Source organism: Hemitrygon akajei, chromosome 17, assembly GCF_048418815.1.
Source record: "Hemitrygon akajei chromosome 17, sHemAka1.3, whole genome shotgun sequence".
Classification (NCBI taxonomy): domain Eukaryota; kingdom Metazoa; phylum Chordata; class Chondrichthyes; order Myliobatiformes; family Dasyatidae; genus Hemitrygon; species Hemitrygon akajei.
Window position 1 is genome coordinate 63,870,896 of NC_133140.1, and position 22,677 is coordinate 63,893,572.

The following is a 22,677-nucleotide window of genomic DNA, read 5'->3' on the forward strand; positions in this document are numbered from 1 at the left end:
TTTGATATAATTCTGAACAGATTGGCTACCATCCACGCACAGAGCTCAGTTATCTGAGGAATTCAGCTTGTCCAGCACGTGCTGTAATTTTATTTTATTTGCACCAATTTTTAAGAATTGTTGGTAACGATTATGTATTCTATTGACAATACTACCTTAATTTAGAAGGTTGGATTTAGCTGAATCTATGCAATGCCAAAACATTATATTTGAAAGAATACATTTCAGACTTTAAAAGTGTATTAAATTGCTTATTTCCTGGAAAAATATCCTTCATAACATCCTGACGAAGGGTCTTGGCCCGAAACATCGACTGTACTTCTTCCTATAGATGCTGCCTGGCCTGCTGCGTTCCACCAACATTTTGTGTGTGTTGCTTCATAATTAAAACTTGTTTTAAGAATTCAATGACTGCTAATTTGCTGTATTTAACTCATTTTCTTAACTAAAATGCCATTTATAACTACGTCTACTTAGAGAACTTACTCCATTGGAAGAAGCTTCAAGACAGAACCAGAAGTTGAGAGCTTCTTACGAGGCAAGGATGGCACGGTTGAATCCTAATCAGGGTATGCAGAAAACATCATTGGTGAGTAGATTTCTATCGGTTGTTCCAATAATATTGACTTTATTTAATGTTTTTCAACCAGGATGTTCCAAGAGCGTGCACGTTTGTCTCAATAAAATTTAAGTTTATTTCTTTGGGTTATGATAGCACCAAAGGGACCATTCAGATCACTTAGTCCACAGCAGCTCTTTGCAGAACAATCCCATCAGTCCCAGTTCATTTCCACTAACCACCTAATCCTGCTTCCTTTCGGTATCATCAATCACTTACCATTATATGCGGTGAAATCCCATCACTTGCTGCACAAAAACAGTTCTTCCCCAAAATGCAATTGAATTTCTTGCAGGAAGCTTTAAATTTATGACCCCCATATTTTACTTTAATTTGTTGTTTCATATGGCAGGTGTTTTCTCTTCACACTTCTAATTGTTTTTTGTCAAGCCACTCCTCCAACTCGTGGTCGCATCAATGAACTGCAACTGAGCCGTCTCGGATCAGATAGGGTCAGGTGGAGGACGTCTTGGATTGAGGCACCATAAGGGCAAGCTGGGGTTTGTCGGGCACCCCTTCAGTGTAGTGTTACCGCTGTTTTGGCGTGTTGACTTCTGAGTCTATTTGTGGCTGTCCAGTTTTTTCTGGTAGTCGTAGTAAAGCTCGGGAGGAGCAAGGTGAGATTGTTGATCAGATCTCTGCCGGGGGAGGATTGGGGTGCCAGTATTGACTCCATTCAGTGTTTTTGTCATTGGAGTCGAGGTTTTTCAAGTTATAGAAAGGCTTTTGGGATTTGAGTCGGGAAGTTGGAGGGAGCATTTTCGATGAGTTTAAGAACTGGAATGTTGTTGGTCGTATTTTGGATATGCCTGTAGAATTTCGCTGAAGCTGCTCTTCTACAGATCTCCGGGGGTGTTATTCCACTCATGTTGGGAGCCATTGGACAGGTTCCTGAGATTATTCTCATAGAAGTATAGAGCTGTGTATTGATGATGTTTATGTGAGCACTTCTCTCCCAGGTGGAGATATTTAGTGACTGAGAAACATCGTGCTTGTCTAGATAGTCACAGGACTGACTGGTTAGTACCACATTTGGTTCCAGTTATCTTCCTGATCATGGCTGTTCTGGATTTTGGTTTCTTTGCAACATTTTGAAGGTGGATCTTATATGAGAGGGTTCCATCTATTGTGATTCCTAAGTACTTTGGGTATGGATCGTTTGGTAGCTGTATGTCATCTAGTTTGTTACTGAGTTTATGCTTGGTTATTAGTCAGTTGTCCAGATGAAATATGGAAGTTACTGTTTTGTTGGCATTCATATTTAGGTACCACTTTTGGAAGTAGTTGGATTGGGTGTTGATTTCTTGGGTAAGGTTTTTTTCAATGGATTCAACATCGTTCATTTGGGAGGCCCAGTCATCAGCATATCCAAATTTAGCAGATTTGGTTTTAGAAAGGTTACTGAGGTACAGATTGAACAAGGTTGGAACCAGAACAGACCCTTGTGGGATGCCATCGTAGAACTTCATAATGTGACTGGTGTCACTTCCTAGGCAAGTAGGTTGGTGAAGAAGGAACGGGTGCCTGTCATTCTGTGGAGGAGACGTAGGATCTTTTTACGTGGGATGATTCAGGCTAGTTTTAACATTAAGCCTTGGTTCCAAACAGTGTCGTATGCAGCAGATAAATCCAATGAAAATTGCTCCGGTTTTCTTTTAGAGTTCAAAGCCTGATTCAATGTAGATGTGAGTGCAGGAACTTGTTCGTTGGTATTGGGGTGTTGTCTGAAGCCAGCTTGTTGGATCGGTATGTAAGGATCTATCAGAGGTAATATTCTGGATAAAATAAAATGCTCAAGAAGTTTGTAGATAGAGCAGAGGAGAGAATTTGGGTGGATCGTCTGCAGCTCTCCTGGTTTTTGCAATGACTTCGGCATGTTTCCAGGTGTCGGGGTATTTTCCTTTCGTTACAACGTCAGTGAAGGCTCCAGTTAGCCACTTGATGCATGGTGCTTCAGCATTTCTGGATAGATACCTTTGATGCTGGCAGCTTTTGCTGACTTAGTGCATTGCAAGCCGGATTTTACTTCATCTGGTGTGCTTGGAAATGTAAGTGTGTCATCATTTTCTGACATGCTATTGTAAAACTTTTGGTATTTGTGACTGACTTGTGTTTCAAATTTATAATTAGTGTACATTTCTCTTTGATGTGCTTTGCTACTGTATCTGCACTGACTGGATAATTGGTTTGTTGCTTTGGTGCTGTGTTGCGGTCTAGTTTTTTGAGGAGGGTCCATGCTGATTTGCTGGAGTGAGTGAAGTCCATGTTTTTTGTCAGTTTCCATCTGTCTATGACATCTGGCGTTGTGGAGCGATTTGAGGAGATCATTAGTCATAGTTGTGTCATCTGTTATTTTAAACTCTTGAAATAGTTCTTCGCTTTCTTTAGACCAACAAGGAATGTATTTTTGTCAATGACCTCTCAGTCTTGCCTCTTTCATGCATTTTAGCATGAGTCTATGAAATTGGTGGTGGGTGGTATTCTACACATATTATCGACTTGTGTGGTAAGTTTTTCCCAGTTTGCTTTTCTGAAGTTCCATCTGGATTTTGGGATAGAGAGATGTGTGAGTATTTGGGATCCAACTGTTATTTGCACGGGTCAGCGCTGACAATGAGGAAAATTACCAAGGCTTTCTCGAGTAGCTGGTAGGGGTTCAAGTTGACTGTTTGATACTACAAAACAGAGGTCTGGTGTGAAATTGTGTTGCCATCCAACTGTGAAGACTATCGGATCGCATAATAGTTGAAGGTTGTTACGAATGCCCAATAACTGATTGCTTCTCCGGCTGTGTTGTTTTCTGGGTATCCCCAATCTGTGTGATGACTGTTGAAGTCGCCAAAGACTGTTGGTGGGTGTTTTGATTTTTGGTAACAATGGATTTGGCAATTCCTCATTTGGAGTTTTATAGACATTTACTAGAGTTAGATTGTCACCTGTTTGAATAGTAGTGTTGTGGATATTGTCACCTGGTGTGACATTAGAGCTAGTAACAGAAACGAAAGTGAATGAGTTTTTAGTATAAATGGCTGCCCTGTATTTCTGGTAGAACACACCTGTCACTATTATATCCTGATTTTGTCGTGGTTTCTCGTGCCCCACAAACGACCAGGAGACGCAGAAGATTCTTCAAGAAGGGTTAAACTTTAATTTGCAAATCAAAGCTGAGACAGTCATTGAGCTAGTCGCTGATTGCCCACCGATCCTTGTACATAGCATTTTTTATAGCAGTCTCCTGGTTGCATTAGCATATCTAATCAGTCTACAGTTGCGTATCACAAGTACATCCGCCACTATTGTTTCTACCCATTGACTTAATCATGTTCTAATCTACATCTCTTAGCTACCTCTCATTAACACACCATTGTCTTCTACATTCTTAAGATTTCATTCTCCTACTAAATTGGATACATGCATAGCAAATAGCAAGCTCAAAGCTGACTACCGTAGATGCCGGATTATAAGCCGCTACTTTTTTCCCACCCTTTGAACAGCTTTGAACACTGCGGCCTTTACTACGGTGCGGCTAATGCATGGTTTTTTTTCATGCCGCCAAAAACATTTTGCCTCGTAACAGTAGACCAATAAAATTGATGAGTAGTTCACAGAGGTCCAATGAAATTGTATGATAAATCAAGCGCACTTTCACAATTAAATTATTGTAAATCAGTCATTTGTACTCACCCTCATCAACATGGAAAACACTCGAAGAAAAGCATTGTGCTGCCTTTATGGTAGTTATTTAGTTTATAATATTTTCGCTTAGTAATTCATTTGTTAGTATTTTCTAGTTAAAGTTAGAAGTGTTTTAAGTATATTTGTTTTCTGTACTACATCCCGGGATGCTATGACGTCACATCCGGTTTCGCTGCGTCTTGTGGGAAAATACCGGTTTGCGATAAACGGAAAGGTGGGGGCGAGCGCATTAGACCCGCGCGAGAACGCTGCTTTTAAGTTAAAGGCGATCAATAACTTTTCCTGGTAGGCTGCAGTATATATTTTTTTACCAGTCGTTAGGAGATATTGGAATGTTGTTCGTGCACTGTTCAGTAAAAAAGTATACGCAACGTAATTTGTGTGTTACCGATACGTATGTATATTTAAAAGTAGCCCTGTTACAGGCACGGTTCGAAAAAAAGCATTTGCAATATGTATTTGTTTATGTTACCATACGGATTTAATTAAAAGTTAAAAAATCCTCACGTGTTATATCTTTCTGTGTAAATATCTCATATTACAACGTGGGACACCTGCGGCTTAAAATCCGGTGCGGCTTGTACAAGTACAAAATTGATTTTCTTTCTAAAATTAGAGCCTGCGGCTTTTAATCAGGTGCGCTCTGTAGTACGGAATCTACGGTACATAGTTTTGGTTACACAGGAAACAATGCAACTTTTATATTCCAATAGTATCCTACCTTCAGATGGAGCGGAAATCTCAGTAACATGAATGTGACATCATTGTCAGAATTTTAGAGAGGTATTCGCACGTCACCATTTACATGCCTTCAGCATGAAGTGATAATATTTTGATCTGTGTTTCCAGTGACCTTGGCGCTGGTTTGCTGATAGAAAAGTTACCTTTGGGTGTTGAGCTGGTCTGATATCTCGTCTGGCATCTTGTCCACAGCCATTCTAACATGGGTGGCCCTGAGTTGGTATCGCCTGATAGAGTCCTTAAGGTGCGCAACCCTCCACACAATGTCAAAGTGTTGATCCAGGTTGTAAAGGTGTACTTTAGTAGTAGTAGCCTTTGTGGACCTCATCTGAGCCTGTCATAACCTTATATAACTCTACATTAAGTGCAAATATTCTCACCAATCTATCACTGTCATAATGTTAAGTAAATGGTGTGTAGTGACAAGATAGTTGACTTTAACACAGTTTGTAGTTTGCCTATTGTCATGGTGTGCTTGCTTTATAAAAAGCCTATCTGTTGAAAATCAAAATAAAGCTTAAAAGATGAGCTTTCTGTCCTGTTGAGGCATGCAGTTTGTTTTCTGCTGTTTTAATATGCCGTTCTACTTGAGTGTTTGTGTGAAGATAGGGAGAGAACCGGAGAGGCAAAGGAAGGAAAATCTTCCATCTCCAGGTTAGAATTTGAGTGTTTGAATTTTTTACCTTAACCAAAATGGAACAAGAACTAAATTGGTGTTGCTACAAGCTTTCCATGTTGATAAATAAAATAAGTTATATTCTTACTTGTCCACAGAATTCAGGTAACTTGTAGGAGTAAGTTAACTGTAAACCATGAAGTATTGGGAACTTGAGTTGGTCTAGCTTTTGAAATGTGCCGTTTATGTTGCCAAAAGACCCACTGTTCAGTAGCTGTATGTATGCACACTCAGTGGCCATTTTATTAGGTATACCTGTACACCTGCCTCAAACGTCTAATCAACTAATCATAGAACAGAGTCAAAAGATTTAGTTTTGGAATGATTGTTGGTGCCAGATGGGTTTATTTGACTACAGTGTCTTGAAAAAGTATTTAGCCCCCAACATTTGTTCACAAAAATGAGTATTACAATCAGGAATTTTGATCAATTTAACTGAGTATTTGTGAATCACATGCTCCTGTTTTCACAAAAACAGGGAAAATTATAATGTATGAAAAATTAAAATTCAAAAACTGAGTCAGCAATTCATAACTATTCATCCCCCTTTTGCTTAATTCTTAGTTGAGCCACCTCTCACAGCTATTACAGTCAGTGTTCTTTTTGGATAAGTCTCTATTAACTTTGCAGAACATGATGGAGCAAGATTTGCCCATTTCTCTTTGCAAAATTGCTCAAACTGTGCCAGGTTTGGTTGGGAATGGCAGTGAACACCAACCTTGTGGTCTTACCAGAGATGTTCGATCAGGTTAAGGTTAAGATGCTGGACTAAGCAAGGATGTCAGTTTTCTTCATTTGAAGCCACTCCGTGGTTAACCTGGTAGTGTGGTTTGTGTTGTCCTGCAGAAAGACAAACTTCCTTCCCAGTTTAAACTTCCTGGCAGAGGCTAGCAGATTTCCTTCCAGAAACTCTCTGTATTTCAACCTGACCAGACTTCCAGTCCCTGCTGTTGAAAAGCATTCCCATTGCCTGATGCTATCTCCACTGTACTTTACAGAAGGGATAGTGTTACCCTGCTAATGCACAGTATTAGATTTGAGCCATATGTACCCCTAAAAGAATGCATATCCTTGCCCAGAAAGACTTTGCAAATCGTCATATAGGAGATACTATAATATGTGTTAGAAGATACTATAATATGTTTAAGAAGATCTTGTAGTCAGATGAGACTAAAGTAGAACTTCTTGTGGTACTTTTGGTATAAATCTGTGCATCTACCAGGTAACACTATATCCCTACTGTAAATTATAGTGAAAGTTGTATCACCCTATGGGGATCCTTTTAAACAGAAAGGACTGGAAAATTTGGTCAGGATTGATGGATGGGAAGATGAATGCTTCTAACCACAGCAAGACCCTGGATAAAAACTGCTGGCCTCTGCCAAAACGTTAAACTGTCTTTCAGCAGGACAATGACCAAAGGCACACTGCCATAGCAAACATGGAGTGGCTTCAAATGAAGAAATTTCATGTTCTTGAGTGCCCTGAACTCATCTGACCTTAACTTGATTGAACTCTCTGGCAAGACCTTAAAATTGCTGTCTTCCTACACTCTCCAATTAACCGGGCACAGTTTGAGCAATTTTGCAAGGAAGAATGGGCAAATCTTGCTCCATCACGTTGTGCAAAGCTAATAGAGACATCCAAAAAGATTATTGGATGTAATAATTCCGAGAGGCGATTCAACTAATTACTGATCAAGAGATGGGTATGAATACTTTTGAACCACTGGCATTTGAGTTTTTAGTTTAGAATTTTCTGTTCTTTTGAGCTCTATTGTGAAACAAAGGGACATGTGATTCACAAATAATAATTCTGTTAAAATGATCAAAAATCTCTGGTCGTAATACTCATTTATGTGAAAAAAGGGTTGAGGGCTGTTCACTTTTTCAAAGTGCTGTATTTCTAAAACTGCTGATCTCCTGTGATTTTCATACACAACAGACTGTTGAGTTTGCAAAGAGTGGTGTTATAACAAAAAAACCCAGAGATCGCTTTGTTAATGAGAGGGGTCAGAGGAGAATGATCATACTGGTTCAGGCTGACAGGAAGATGGCAGTAACTCAAATAACCACACTTTGGAACAGTGGTGTGAATGCACAACACATCGAACCTTGAAGTGGATGGGCTACAGCAGCAGAAGACCATGAACCTACCTCCTGTACCTAATAAAGTGGCTACTGTGAGTTTTGTAAATTGCTTTGTGTGGATTGTGACATGAAGAGCAGTGCCATCAAATTAATTTATGTTTAGAAGCATGTGTGAAAATGGCTTTATCCTCCCTTGGGACTGAAAAAATAATTAACCTCTTGAATCTGTTGTGATTATGCCATCTCTTTTGATGTGGTAGTTCAAAGCAACTCATATGGAGTCTTTGCTTCAACTGTGCTACTTGCCAAAAGAGGGCCATGCCCTAGTGAGTTCATGACCTCCATCTGCATTGTGTTTGTCTGTCACTAATATTTGTCTGAGGCTTTTGAAATGTTTCATGCTATTAAAAAAGCAATAATCAGGTATATTCATTAATTTGATATTTCTGTGGTTAATCCATTTTTATTGCCTTTTTAATTTAAGTGGAATTATCTGGCTTTAATGAAGAAACTAACATTTAAATTTACATCATTATTTTGCACTATTACATGGCCTTGTTTTTAAATATATTTTGGAATTCAAATGTTAAAAGTTAAAATAGCTTGACTTAACTTTATCAATGAAAGTGATTTGAAATCATTTGTCCATGTGTAGTGTTGACAAAGAAACCAAAGATCCATAATGGCTTCTTAACTGGCATTTGATCTTGCCCTGTCAGCAATGTTTCTCAGTTCTGATGAAGGGTCCCAGATGTGAAATGTTAAGTGTTTCTCTTTCTGTAAATGTTGACTAATCTTATAAGTGTTTCATGCATTTTCTGATTTCATTTCATTTTTCCAGCATCTGCATTTACTTTCATATTGATCAGTGGTTAACATACCATTTATAAAAGTGAATTAAAATTACTTCAGTACTTCTATAACCTCAAAGTTGACATATGTCGGATTATCTGTTCCAATTCTGTTTTTTTTTTGGGGTGGATTTGTCTGATTCAGTGGATTCCAGTTAATTGGGACACTTCAGGACCAGTACATCTTGGGCCAATTAAGTGGCTGCCCTAGTTAACCAAAGGTTCATGGAAATGGTTAAGAAGATATATTAAAAAAAGACAAACCAAGTAATAAATTACATAAATTAAAAAAAAACAAATTAGAAACCTACCAATGCAAGTGCAGTACTATTAAAATAGTGTTAGTTCCTAATACTTAACAATGGAGGAATTTATCCACATTGTGTTCTGACTGTAAATGAACAAAATTAGTGCAGACACCTATTGAAGATAATGGACTGCTCTCGTACAATGCTGTCAATAAGTGAATTCTCCAAATCTTCAGCTTCATTGTAACATTTAAGCTGATTGTTGATTCCTTTAAATTCTTTGTAATTTCTAACTTGAAGTAGTAAAATAATTTTATTTTCACTCCTAGATGTTTCTGACATCTCTAAGCATAAATGCTTGAAACCTCAGAGAGCAAAACAGTTCAGAATTGTCTTTCTGCTTATCTCTCACGAGCTATCAGTGACGAAAGTCACTGCGTTTTGAAGACAAGCACACGCAAGTGACATTTAAATACCGTAGATTCCGGACTACAGAGCGCACCTGATTAAAAGCCGCTGGCTCTAATTTTAGAAAGAAAATCAATTTTTTACTTGTACAGGCCGCACCGGATTTTAGGCCACACCGGATTTTCGGCCGCACCGGATTTTCGGCCGCAGGTGTCCCACGTTGTAATATGAGATATTTACACAGAAAGATATTACACGTGAGGATTTTTTAACTTTTAATTAAATCCATATGGTAACATAAACAAATACATATTGCAAATGCTTTTTTTCGAACCGTGCCTGTAACGCGGCTACTTTTAAATATACGTTGCGTATACTTTTTTACTGAACAACATTCCAATATCTCCTAACGACTGGTAAAAAATATATATACTGCAGCCTACCAGGAAAAGTTATTGATCGCCTTTAACTTAAAAGCAGCGTTCGCTCAGATCTAATGCCGCTCCGCCGCTCGCCCCCCGCCGTCCCGTTTATCGCAAACGGCATTTTTCCCACAAGACGCGGCGAAACCGGGTGTGACGTCATAGCATCCCGCGATGTAGTACAGAAAACAAATATAGTTAAAACACTTCTAACTTTAACTAGAAAATGAATTACTAAGCGAAAATATTATAAACTAAATAACTGCCATAAAGGCAGCACAATGCTTTTCTTCGAGTGTTTTCCATGTTGATGAGGGTGAGTACAAATGACTGATTTACAATAATTTAATTGTGAAAATGCGCTTGATTTATCGTACAATTTCATTGGACCTCTGTGAACTACTCATCAATTTTATTGGTCTACTGTTACGAGGCAAAATGTTTTTGGCGGCATGAAAAAAATCATGTATTAGCCGCACCGTATTAAAGGCCGCAGTGTTCAAAATGTGGGAAAAAAGTAGCGGCTTATAATCCGGCATCTACGGTACTGTTCGGTCGAAGCTTGGTGTAGTGCCTAATGGCAACACAAGAGCACGTGACTGACACTATTTAGAAATAGTTCAGCAACAGTTTCTTGCCTCAATTGAGTGGCATAATGTCCCAAATAAACAAAGGAAATCCCGGTTATTTTCTCAATTAGTTTTTGTTTGAGAGTTGGCCCAAATAAGTGGTTGCCTCAATTATCCGATAGCCCAATTAACCAGAATCCACTGTATTTTCAAAGTATATTAAAGAAATTGGCATATTGTTCTCCTCTTTGGCTGTTCTAATGATAAGACGGGTATTTAACTCATGGAATCTATAAATTACCAATTAGCAGAAGAGACCTTTAGATATTATTCACTGTCAGTGCATTGAAAAAGGATTAGCAAACCACATGATCCTGTTTGTTGACAGAGCAGGATCTCATTACAATACACCAACTTCTACTTAGTACTTAGCACTTCTTCATCTATCTAGTTTGACGTGACAAGGAACAATTTTTGGTTGATTTAACAAATGCTGCCGAAATGTCTGTTTCTGCTCCATCTTCACATTTCTCTGACCAATGAGAGATGTTAAAATAGTCTTTCAGGTACAGTAAGATTGGTAAGAATTTGGTTGTTTAGCTGTTTGCTAGTCTGCCAATTTTGGTTATTGTTTTCAGCTGAACAGTTTTATCAGCTTGCTTGCTTTTTTCAGATTTGCATTGTATGAATCTGTAGCATTTTGATACTCTCTGGAATTTGAACTCATGACTCAATAATATGATGCAAGTGGATTGTTGGTTTAAAACCATTTTTAATGCATAAATCCTGAATGAAACAGCTTTTTAGACTTTGCTGTCAGATGTCAGTACTGATTAATTTTATTGAATCTTGTTATGGATAGTTGTGTTACTCTTTGAAATCAGGAATGGAGAAATGAAAGTTAGTCTATGAAACTTGAGAGCTTTCTTGTTCTTAGTGGTGGATAGGGACAATGGTGATGACCAGTGAAGCATTGCAATGAGCTGTCAATATCTTCGGATATTATTCTGCTGTACAGTAAAGCGTTAGAAAAGGACTTGATCAGTTTATCTCTCTAAACTCTTTAAGACCCTAGATTTTAACCTTGACTTATCTGTTTATGCAAGACTAGAACCTACAATGCTGGTAAGCAGGAACTGTGTTGGACTGCCTTTGATTTTTACTTCCCTTAACATAGAAATTTACCTGCACTGAATTGGAGTTGGTGTTTGCAGTTAAATGCTCCTTCAACAGTAGTGATGGAAACAGTATTTTACTGATTTTAGTTTCGAAAAATAGCGTAATTAGCAAAGCTTTTTTTTATTTCTACGGGTCTGTCATTCATGAGATAATGTTGAACCATCTTTTCCATCAACAATAGTGCATGTCACGATAGTAGTCCTAAAATGATTTAAATAGGGAGTTGCATTAATTAATAAATTTCATTACCTATACAAGGTGTCCTGCTATAGTCTTAAAATATCAAATTCTTTGTTTCTATGTGTTCTTTTGACTGCGTTGAAGCACGTATTCATCATTTAAAAAAAATCCTGTCTACCTTGCTGTAATCTTGCAAAACGTAACTTACTGTGTAAAAATGTCTGTATTTTTTGCTCAGCTTCAGTCCTTCGATTTATAGTATTGCCTGCAGTTTTTATCCTCACTAAATAATCTTCACTAAAATTCATTAGGCATTCTAAATTTAAGTAAAACTATTGAACCATTGCCTTACAAGGCTTTTAGGCGAGTTTTAAAAACAAAGAATTATCAAAAGAAAGACCATTCTGTTGTGCTATTGTTAGAAGTGGATTTCCATCCTTTTGAACTCCCAAGCTAAAAGTCAGAATAATAAAATTGAAATAGTTTATTTGTAGCAGTAACTTAGATATAAAATTCCAAGACTTTTCAAAAAATGGTTTATTTTTAGAGCAGAATATGAAATAAAAGTGTAAAGAAATCAGTGTAACTGGGCTCCAAACAAAGGAATGTAGAGTGCAGCTGCCTCATGACATCCTCGTGATACAATTGCATTTCACTTTTAACTTTGTTTGAATAACATAGCGTCAACATGTTGTTTAATCGTTTTCTTGACAAAGTCTGTTCTTTTTTCAGACTTTATCTCTGCAGCGGCAGCTGATGGAAAACCTGATCATTGGACAGGCCAGACAGGCAGCAGTATCCTTTCATTGGATTGATTCTCTCCAGGGAAAACAATTACTGGAGATATATTGGATTGGTCTGTTTAGTTTTGTTTGATGTATAGTATAATTCTTACGTACAATATTACTTACAATTTCATTCTTAGGAAATTGACTTTTGCATTTGATTAAATTGAAAATGTAGCATAACTAATATTTTTTTAAATTTTGTGATTAGTTTCTGTTATATTGAAAAACTTAAATGAAGTAAGAATTATTTGAAGAAGTCAATCTTCATTTAGGAAGAACTTTCAAAGATTTAATCATATTAGCCCATTAATATATTTACAGTGTTTTATGTTTAATATCTGTTCATAGTCACTGATCTTTGGGTGTGCACCTACCTCTTTGCCATCAAATTCTGTCTGTTTTAAAATACCTCCATTTTAACATTGGAAAAGTCTTAATCTCTTACTGTAGTATCTGTTCTCTCACCATGCACTTCCTTGGCCACTGATGTTAACTATTCACAATCTTGTCATTCTATTTATTGAGAAGATGATTATTTAACAAATTGAACTCATGTACATGTTCATTTGGATGTAATTGAAAACTCTTTCGGTGATGTGCAATGAATTCTTTTATTTAATCTGTCAATGCACAAACATAGATTTTTTTTAGTCTTGGTCCCTCCTTGAAAGTGCTAAACTACTGTATTGGAAAATTGCAAATTTGATCAGTTATGTAAAATATTCCATTCCTTTCTCAACTTCTGCTTTTAAAATGAAAGAAATACCATTTTCCACCCTGAATGGGTAAACTGGTATTTTAGGTGATTGAACAGAAGAAAATAGGTAATTGTTTATTTTTATTTACTATATGTAAATCCATATATTGGAGAAATTTTCTGACAGTTCTAAACCCATAGAAAATGAGTAAATATCCATAACAAAGATTCGTATAGCTGCAGAGAAAGATGGAAGAACGAAGGCTGAGACTTCAGGAAGAAGCAAACAGGTAGTCAGTAAAGCCTTAAATATGATTGCTTATATCCATTCTCTCCCCCCCCCCCCCCTCCACTTGTGCTTGCTCAACTGATGTCTGTACTTCATTCTTTCATTTTCTTCATTTAAACATTAATTTATTAACTTTTTACGGGAGAGCTGGGTCCCTGCGTCTCGATCCTACGTCATCACGTGATGTCCCCCATTCTTTCATTTTCAACTAGAAAATCAGGGAGATCACAGTTTTGCCTGGATTGTAGGCCACATTCCAAAAGGGGAACGCTGAGCCACGACTGTGGGGATAGTTCTTTGTTGTTTGAAATAGTGACACTTCCTTCCAACAGAGCCTTTGCTTAACCTCTCGTATAGAAGGAGGCATGTCCATGAATGCAGAATTATCTCATTACCAGCCTGGAGTCTCATCCAAGATAATGTGGTCATTCTCAAACTTTATATAAGTTTCTTCTCTTCTTGCTAATGGTACCCTTCCACTCATCCCCCCCCCCCCCCCATTGCTGTCTTGAATCCATAAGACATATGAGGCAGAATTAGGCCTATGGAATCTTCTCCACCGTTCCATTAACTCTCTCAGCTCCATTCTTCTGCATTCTCCCTGTAATCAAGAAACTAGCAGCCTCCATAAGACAGAGATTTAAATACAGGCCCTTCCGGCCCGATGAGCTGCTGCCCAGTTGCACCCATGAGACCAATTAACCGACTAACTCTTGCGTTTTTGGAATGTGGGAGGAAACCATAGCAGCTGAGGAGATCCACGTGGAGAATGTACAGTTCCTAACAGACAGCGGTGGGAATTGAACCTGGACCGCTGGCACTGTAATAATGTTACAGCAACCTTTATGCTACTGTGCAGTCTGATTCCACAAGGATGATGCTATATTTTCTTATTCCAAACCTGCTGATTTTGACAAATCTCTATGTATTGAGCACCAACTACTAATTGGTTTTATTTAAGTGAGACTGCTTAATATGATTAATTCTGCTACATCAACTATGTAAAATATTCCTTCCAGCTACCATCTGCTCAATTTCTGCTTAATTGCCATAAGCAAATGTTTTAACTTTTTTTCCATTGAGTTCCAGCAATCCCAGTTATTTTGTTAATGATCTCTGTTTTTTCTGGCTATACATACTCATCAAAAAACCATTTCAGTGTATAAAATCAGAACTTTGCTGGTGGTTCACTGATGAAGCTACCATTAAATGCTATTAAAGTATAAAATAAGCAGCAACATCTAGTGACCACATATGTAATGTAAACCTTGGAAGCTAGGAAGGATGAAGGGTCTTGGCGTGAACCGTCAACTATGTACTCTTTTCCAAAAATGCTGCCTGGCCTGCTGAGTTCCTCCAGCATTTTGTGTGTGTTGGTTGCATTTCCAGCATCTTCAGATTTTCTCTTGTTTGTGTTTAAGCTAGAGAGTTGCTATCTAATTTATTTTGATCCTAAAGCTGCGCTGTAAGTGAATTTTATTAAGAGACTCGTGCTATGAGGTGTAACTGGACAGACTTGGGCCATTTTCTCTGGAGAGGCTGAGGCTGAAGGGAGATGTAGAGGTTTATAAGTTGATGAGAGGACACAGCCTCAGAATAGAGGGGCCTCCTTTTAGAACGGAAATGAGAAAGAATTTCTTTAGCCAGAGAGTGGTGAATCTGTGGAATTATTTGCTACAGGCAGCTGTGGAGGCCAAGTCATTCTGTATATTTAAGGCAGAGGTTGATAGATTCTTGATTGGTCAGGGCATGAAGGGATACGGGGAGTAAGTAAAAGATTGGGACTAAGAGAAAAATTGGATCAGCCATGATGAAATGGTGGAGCAGACTCAATGGGCCAAATGGCCTAATTCTGTATCTTATGGTCTTATAGATGGAGTAGACAGCTGGTACCTTTTAGCAGAGGCGAAATGACTAATACTAGAGGACATAAACTGAGAGGTGAGAAGGAGTAAGTTCAAAGGAGATACAGGCCAAGTTTTTTTTACATACAAAAGTAGTAGGTGCCTGAATGTGTTCTCGAGGTTGTAGCAGAGACAAATGCAATAGAGATGTTTAAGAAGTTCTTAAGTAGAATGAATATGCAAAGAATTGAGGGATACGGACATTGTATAGGCAAAAAGGATTAGTTTAATTGGCAAGTTAATTAGTTTGCCACAACACCAAGGATTGAAAAACTTGTTCCTATGCTGTCCTGTTCTGTATTCTGCTCAAAACACATACAGCACTGTAATGCTGCTGTACTAATATACAGCATGTCCGTCCAAACTAACAAAAAAGCTTGGGGCTTGTGCATTCTATCATTGGATGAAATTATGCTAAGCAACCTCTGTGGTACTGGAAATTACCAGGCCAAATGTACGATCTTAATTAGTTCTTTGCACTATTCCTATAGCCATGCCATTTTTTTCCAGCCCCATCATCAAATCAAGCCCCACATCTCAATGTCACGGGTATCCAAGCAGTGCGGTCCATTTGGGCATCTAGAGCTGAAGCAATGGATCTAGGCCTTGCCCCAGATTAAAAATAGTTGAATTTGAATTATTAATTAAAACAAAGTTATCAGAAGTATATTTTTAAATGAAATAACTGTACTTAGGAGCAGACTAAAATTAAAGATGGCATATGCAAACATTAGGATTTTTTTTTAAAGAAAAAGAAACAAGCTTCATTCGTGAAGTGACTATAGCCCTCTAGCTCAAACCTGTGAGAGTACTGGGAACAGAATCAAAGCAGAAGGCCAGATCTGTTGGCATCTGAACTCCCAGCATCTACCTGATTACATGTGTAGACATGAAACTGAGAAATTGCTGACGTTGCACAGTTGGCTGGCAGTTCTCCATAGAACTGCTGGCTCACTTTCCGCGCTATCCAGCCCAACGTTTTCAAGTGCCGGCTCTCACTACACAATTTAACCTTGGGGAATTTCCTTTTTCTTTTCTCTGTCTGAACCCTTTCTTCCCTTCTTTTATTTTACTTCTGGTGACTGATTTGGTATTTGGTTAAATATTTTGGTTCAAGTCACTTTGCATTAATGATCCTTATACTTCTTTGGTAACAGTGATATACTGCTACTTTTCCATTTTGTTCAAACCCCAGTTTTCTGATTTCCTGGTGAAAATGTACATTGCAGTACATTTTGTGAAAAAATTCTAAAGAAACATGTCCATACAAGTGTAATTGTAACATATTGTCTGTTTGCCATTGATGACACTTACTTAATGGTTTGGTCATCCTTAAAGCTTATACACCAGCATTGCATTTGTCTTAAATCTTATTAAAGTGATTTCCCCTCTGTGATAGGACTTTAGCTTAGTTAAGTTGAATATAATCTTTTACAAAGAATCATGATATTGTGTGCAGAGCAGAAAATAGATGGGTATTAACACAAATGCTCTAATGTGCTTTTAAGGAGGTTTTCAAACAGTGCCGTACTGACTCCTGAGGAGGAGGAGCAGAGAAATGTATATGCAAGCATTTTAGAGTTCGAGCAGGACCACGTAAGTCTCAGAAGAAGAGCAACTGACAGTGGCTAAATGTGTTGTTATAAATAAGCGTTGATGATTCATGTCTCCGATAACAAAACAAAAATAATAATTTAATATATGAAAATCACAAGAATGCTCCTTGTTTGGTATCACTCTTATAAGATAACATTTTTTACATTTATCGGTTCAGCAATCTCTGTATAAACATCAAGTAGATCTTGTTTAAACATGCGGAGTTGTAGACCTTAGTAAGCTAAGTATTTGATTTTTATCAAGACTTGGATTATTTAGTTGACATTACATACTAATTAGATATAAGGGATCTTCTGCCCATTTATAACCGATCATAATGTTAATGTTAACAGCAATAGTTGTGTTTTAAACTATCCACAACATTGGCAAATGTATTGAAGTAATTGTTCACCTTTTTCTTGTATATAGGAGTGGCCTAAACAATGGAAAACACAACTGAAATCGCAACCTAATGACCTTGCACTGGTGGCTGGCCTTGTATCCCAAATACTGAGGTATTGTTTATTTCCCCCTCTGTGACAAGTAGCACAAGTATTACAGACAAATAGTCATGATTTTCTTAATAATTAACACATGATTATGACAGTCACTTCTTTAATTGCAAGTTTTCTAGAAGCAGGGATAATCAGGGTCTTAGCAACTTGCTTTGTAGTTCTATGGTTGTTCTTCAGTTTTCCGAAGAGAAATGCTCTAAATGCTCAGTGAATCATGTTACACCTATGAAGAAAAATTAACTCTCACCATCAGTTACACAACCTCAATGCAGAATTATGGTTTAAACAGCTGTGCAGTAAGAAAAAAAGTAAAGCTTTTAAACTGATTTGTTCTTAGATTGATCATTGAAGGGAAGACTATAAAAAAAGGTTAAATCCAGGAAAAATATAGTTTTTCCTATTTCATTATTTTTAATTTGTAAAATAGGGAATTTGTGGTAAATCATTATTTTCAAACATATTCTCAAGGATATGCCACAAGGTACAACATACAAATGTTGATGCTGCAGGTTCATTCCTTCAGATAATTTGAAGGTAACAATTTAGTCTTCCTTTTTTCAATGCCTGCATCCAAGCATGCCCTGACACATGCACAGATATACACACACACATACCAGATGTTTGATTGTCCAAGATTTCAAAGAACAGTTTGAGACTGGAGTACATAATCTACTGATAGAATACAGTCATATTTAATGTTTACAGGGGAAGAGTGCAGGCAGAAGGGTATTATATCATTCTAAAGTTATTCTGCTGTTTTCAAAGGGCATTTAAAAAGTATTCATACTAGCGGTGGGATGCCTTGATGTTAGCTTGTCCATGAAGCTGCAATTCAGTTGCAAATTCTAGTGACTGGTGTTGTAATTGTACTGAGGATTACCAAGAACTGATTACGACAGCAACAGACTAACTTGTTAGCACTGTTCATACTTTTAAAGACTTCTTAAAGTATGTAAACATCTCCAACTTCAACGGTGGACTCATTTTTAGGGAATTATCCTTGCTTCATGGTTATTAATAATTCTCACCTCAGGGAGGTATGGCTTGTATATGCATGAAAGGTGTATACTCTGTACCATTTGTCAGCTGTCAAAGTCACATTCATTTTTAACTTTTAATATTGTTATTCTTACCCAATTATTGACCTGTGATATATCACTGAAATGGGCCCAAATAAATCACTGATGCACTTCAGAAAAAATTTGAGAGTCCCAAATAGAGTGGAAAAAAGATTTTTCTTGAATGGCTACAGGAAAGAGGACATTGAGGAAAGAGAGAGAGAGCTATATAATGTTAGATCTGAGGAACTAGGTGTTGTCCTGGGAGTTTGGAAGACTGAGAGGAAATTTGATAAGACCGTATAATAAATAGAAGTAAGCTAAGGCATTCAAACTCTTGAACTTGCTTTGCCATTCTAAAAGATCTTGTCTGTTCTTCCACTTAGCTCCACATTTCTGCCACATCAAATTTTGCTTGATTCCTCTAATATACAGAAAGTTATTGATCTCTGTTTTGAATATAATCAATAACTGAGTCTCCACAGTCTTATCAAGTGATTAAACATCCTATAAATGAAGACATTTCTCTTCATTGTAGGCTTAAGTAAATTATTCTTTGTTTTGAAACTGACTCTGGATTCTCAACTTCCCAGCAAAGGGAAACATTTGCTCCACTTTTACCATATCAAGTATTATAAGAATTTTGTATGTCAGTAAGGTTACCTCTCACTGTTCTGAATTCTAGAGAATAGAAACTCAATCTATCTTCGAATAGCAGTTATATTTAATTACTTTCATCTACCAATATTAATCTGAGAATATTCATCTGTGGGTATAGTTTTTTTGAATAAAGTTCCGTAGGATGCAAGATTTTGAAAGGTGTGATGAAAGGTATAATTAATCATTAAACCAATGATTCCCAATCTTTTTTATGCCATGGATTCTTACTATTAACTGAGGGTCCGTGGACTTCAAGTTGGGAACCCCTGCATTAAACTTATGTTAGGCATATGTCTCTTTTGTCCTCCTTATCAAAAACCGGCAATTAATTCTGTTTTTGGTCAATAAATTTACTTCTGCAGCTGCTCAGAATATCCAATCACACAACTACTGAAGAAACTACAGTGCCGGATTTACAGCAAGCTTTACCCTATTGTGAAATCACAGTGCTCAGACCTGGCCAACATTACTGAACTGTGTCCAGGTTCTACATTATACACATCGCCTGCCCAGTGCCCACTGACGCCAGATGTAGCATCTTCGTTCAACAGGGGAAGCAGGTTAAAGTCTTCCAAAAGTGCATGTTGCTTGGGGAATTTTCAAGATCAGAGCAAGATAAGTTATGGTGGCCTAAGACACAGTTCCTCAGTCAGCTCAGTAGTATTAAGTGAACAGAATAATGCAAGCTCAGATATTAGCAGTCAGAGTGCACTGCAACAAAAATATGCAAGTCAACAGTTCAACCCAGCAGTGAGTGATAGAGCAGATCTGTTGATTGACAAAAACAGCCCTTTTGAAGATTTGGAACACTATGTGATGAAGTTTGAGCAACAACCAAGAAGTGTCACGGACAGCCTGATGCTAATGACAAACACAGAACATCATCAAATGGAAGCTATTCCACTGCAAGACCACCTAAAGGATATTGTGACTGATGTGCATAATTCAATTGGTAATGTACATATTTTTATGACTTTCACAATATATTTCCTTGTTCCAATTCATGCATTGGAGAAGGGATTTGTTGGTCAGAGTAAACTGTGCTGCTTGCTCATACTATCATGTTATTACTTCTCTGTTTACATCAGTACAATATATTCCAGTTGGATCGCAAAAAACCACAACCCTGATTTCAATACCCTCACCCTATTGAAACCAGCTACCAGAAGGTCCATTATTATAAGACCATGACTTTGTTTTGTTTTTAATTGCACTTTGAGCAGACATCTAAGTGCCGAGAATGATTTAATCAAACACTGAAATGAGGAGCTGTAATAGCATCACTGTTGGGCAAGCATATCATTGGTTAGTTTGTGGGACAGATTAAGCCCAGGAGTTGTTTTAAATTTCTAATTCAGATTGCTAGGAGGCTGGGAAGTTCCGCCAGGCTTCAAAAGGAAACCTCCTAATGCCAGGATTCTCTCTGGTCACTTTTGATGTCTTCTACACTCTCATCTCAGCAGCCACTTCTTTGCTTGTCGGGCACAATTCCTGTAGGTCAGGGGTTTCCAACTATTTTTATGCAATGGACCCCTACCATTAACCGAGAGGACAGTGGACCTCAGTTTGAGATTAAGCCCTGCTAAAGGGCTGAAAGCACTTAATCAGTAGTGATGCAGGAGATGCCTACTATGTCTAAAATAAAGTTGATGCCGATTCAAACAACTCAATATCATTATTCAGGAAGAGCAGGAATCTTTTCTTGTAATTCTCTCAAATGTTATGCATCAGCCAGCAAATTGCACTTTTTGTTGAAGCATCTTTCAAGGACTTAATTTTTGCATATTCAAAAAACAACTTGATTGATTAGCTATAAAGTATTTTGTCTTATCCCAAAGTTTAGAAAGTTGATAAACAAATGACTTTTTACTTTTGTTTTCTTATTTTCCTTCCTGGGCATTTGCTCCTTTTTTTAATTCTTCTTCCTTCTCATTTTTTATTCTTTACCACAGTTCTTTGAGCATTCTAATCGGGTTCTAATTGATTCACACATTATATACTAATAATACCAAAAGCTATAGAAGGAATCATTCATCATTTGCCATTTATAAGTTTCTTTCAGCTTAGCATGTAGAGATTAAGTTGTTGGGTCTGATTTTTTTCCCTCTATTTTAGAATCATATAACTGACTAATATCTTTGATTGAGGTCCTCTTCGTAAAGAAAAATGTTAATATTTAGATAAATAATAGAAATTAATTCAGATTTTTTTGTCATTTTATGCATTCTATGTTGGCACCAGATGCCTGATGACACTCACAGTTTATCCCAGCATATCCATAGTTTGTGATGGTTGTTAATACAAATGATGTGTTTCACAGTGTTTCAAGTGTTTGATAAAAGCCCCTTTTGATAGTATAGATTTACTGAACGTTGAAGGGTATACTACAGATTTAAAGCTTGTGATTATAGGGAAAGAGTACAACCACTAGATGTCACTGCACTTTCAGGTTTGTAAATTGACAAACATAATTTTGTGCAGCAAGCTGAAAGAATATCACCATTTGGACCACCTATCCATGAAAATTACTTATCCCTCACCTTGGCCTACAATTATTTCTTAAATGATACCTGTTACAATTATGTTGATTTCCCTTTGATGTGAAGAACTTCCTGAAATGATTCCACAACTGACCAATACATTGAAATTGAATTCTGTTGTGGTTCTCACAGTCATATTTTTCTCTATTGTTCATTATCGCATCTTCCTAAGATCACAACTCTGCAGAAGAAAGTCAAAATTCTATATAATATTCCAGCTGTGAACTGACCAAGATTCAATATAATTGAAGTAAGATATTTTCACTCTTACAGCTAGATCCCTATTAAGAAAGGAACTGTTGTACTATATGCCTTTCCAGTTCCTTGCTGCACCTGCATGTTAGCTGTCACTGAATTATGTTCAAGGACACTAAGATTCGTTCATCAACATTTCCGAATGTCTTGCCATTCAATATTATTTTTACCAAAATGGATAACTTCACATTTTTTGCATTTTATTCCAACTGTCATCTTGTTTCCCACTCATTTAACTTGTCTATATCCACTTGAAACCGCATCACTACTCACATTCCTACTTAGTTTCAAACTTGGGAAAATTATACTTAATTTTCTTGCCCAACTTGCTGATATAGGTTATGATTAGTAAACACTGAGCCATGTGATACAGTCGGCCTACCTAAGAAGGAGCCTTTTGTTTTTACTGTTTTCAGTGCAAGTCCTGTCAGTCCTACTTCATATTTTTAATCTCCCGGATTATCTATTTATTTATTTAAAGATACAGCAAGGAATAGGCCCTTCTGGCCCTTTGAGCTTTGCACTCAGCAACCTGTGACAATGCCTGATTTAACCCTAACTTAATCACAGGTCAGTTTAGAATTAACCTACTATTCGGTACATCACTGTACTGTGGAAGGAAACTGGAGAAAACCCATGCATTCCATAGAGAGGACGTTCAGATTCCATACAGAGGATGCTGGGATTAAACTCCAA

At 37.4% G+C, this 22,677-nt stretch overlaps 1 protein-coding gene across 1 annotated transcript in view; it reads left to right on the top strand.

Annotated features, from left to right (window-relative positions):
* The window catches only part of vps9d1 (VPS9 domain containing 1), a 76,444-nt gene that overhangs the window by 20,768 nt on the left and 32,999 nt on the right, over nucleotides 1-22,677 (top strand). The window contains exons 5-10 of the mRNA XM_073070294.1: nucleotides 478-589; nucleotides 12,412-12,474; nucleotides 13,402-13,454; nucleotides 16,866-16,953; nucleotides 17,383-17,468; nucleotides 19,549-20,138. Of these exons, the coding sequence (XP_072926395.1) occupies nucleotides 478-589; nucleotides 12,412-12,474; nucleotides 13,402-13,454; nucleotides 16,866-16,953; nucleotides 17,383-17,468; nucleotides 19,549-20,138 (992 nt within the window). The remainder of the gene's footprint in view (nucleotides 1-477; nucleotides 590-12,411; nucleotides 12,475-13,401; nucleotides 13,455-16,865; nucleotides 16,954-17,382; nucleotides 17,469-19,548; nucleotides 20,139-22,677) is intronic.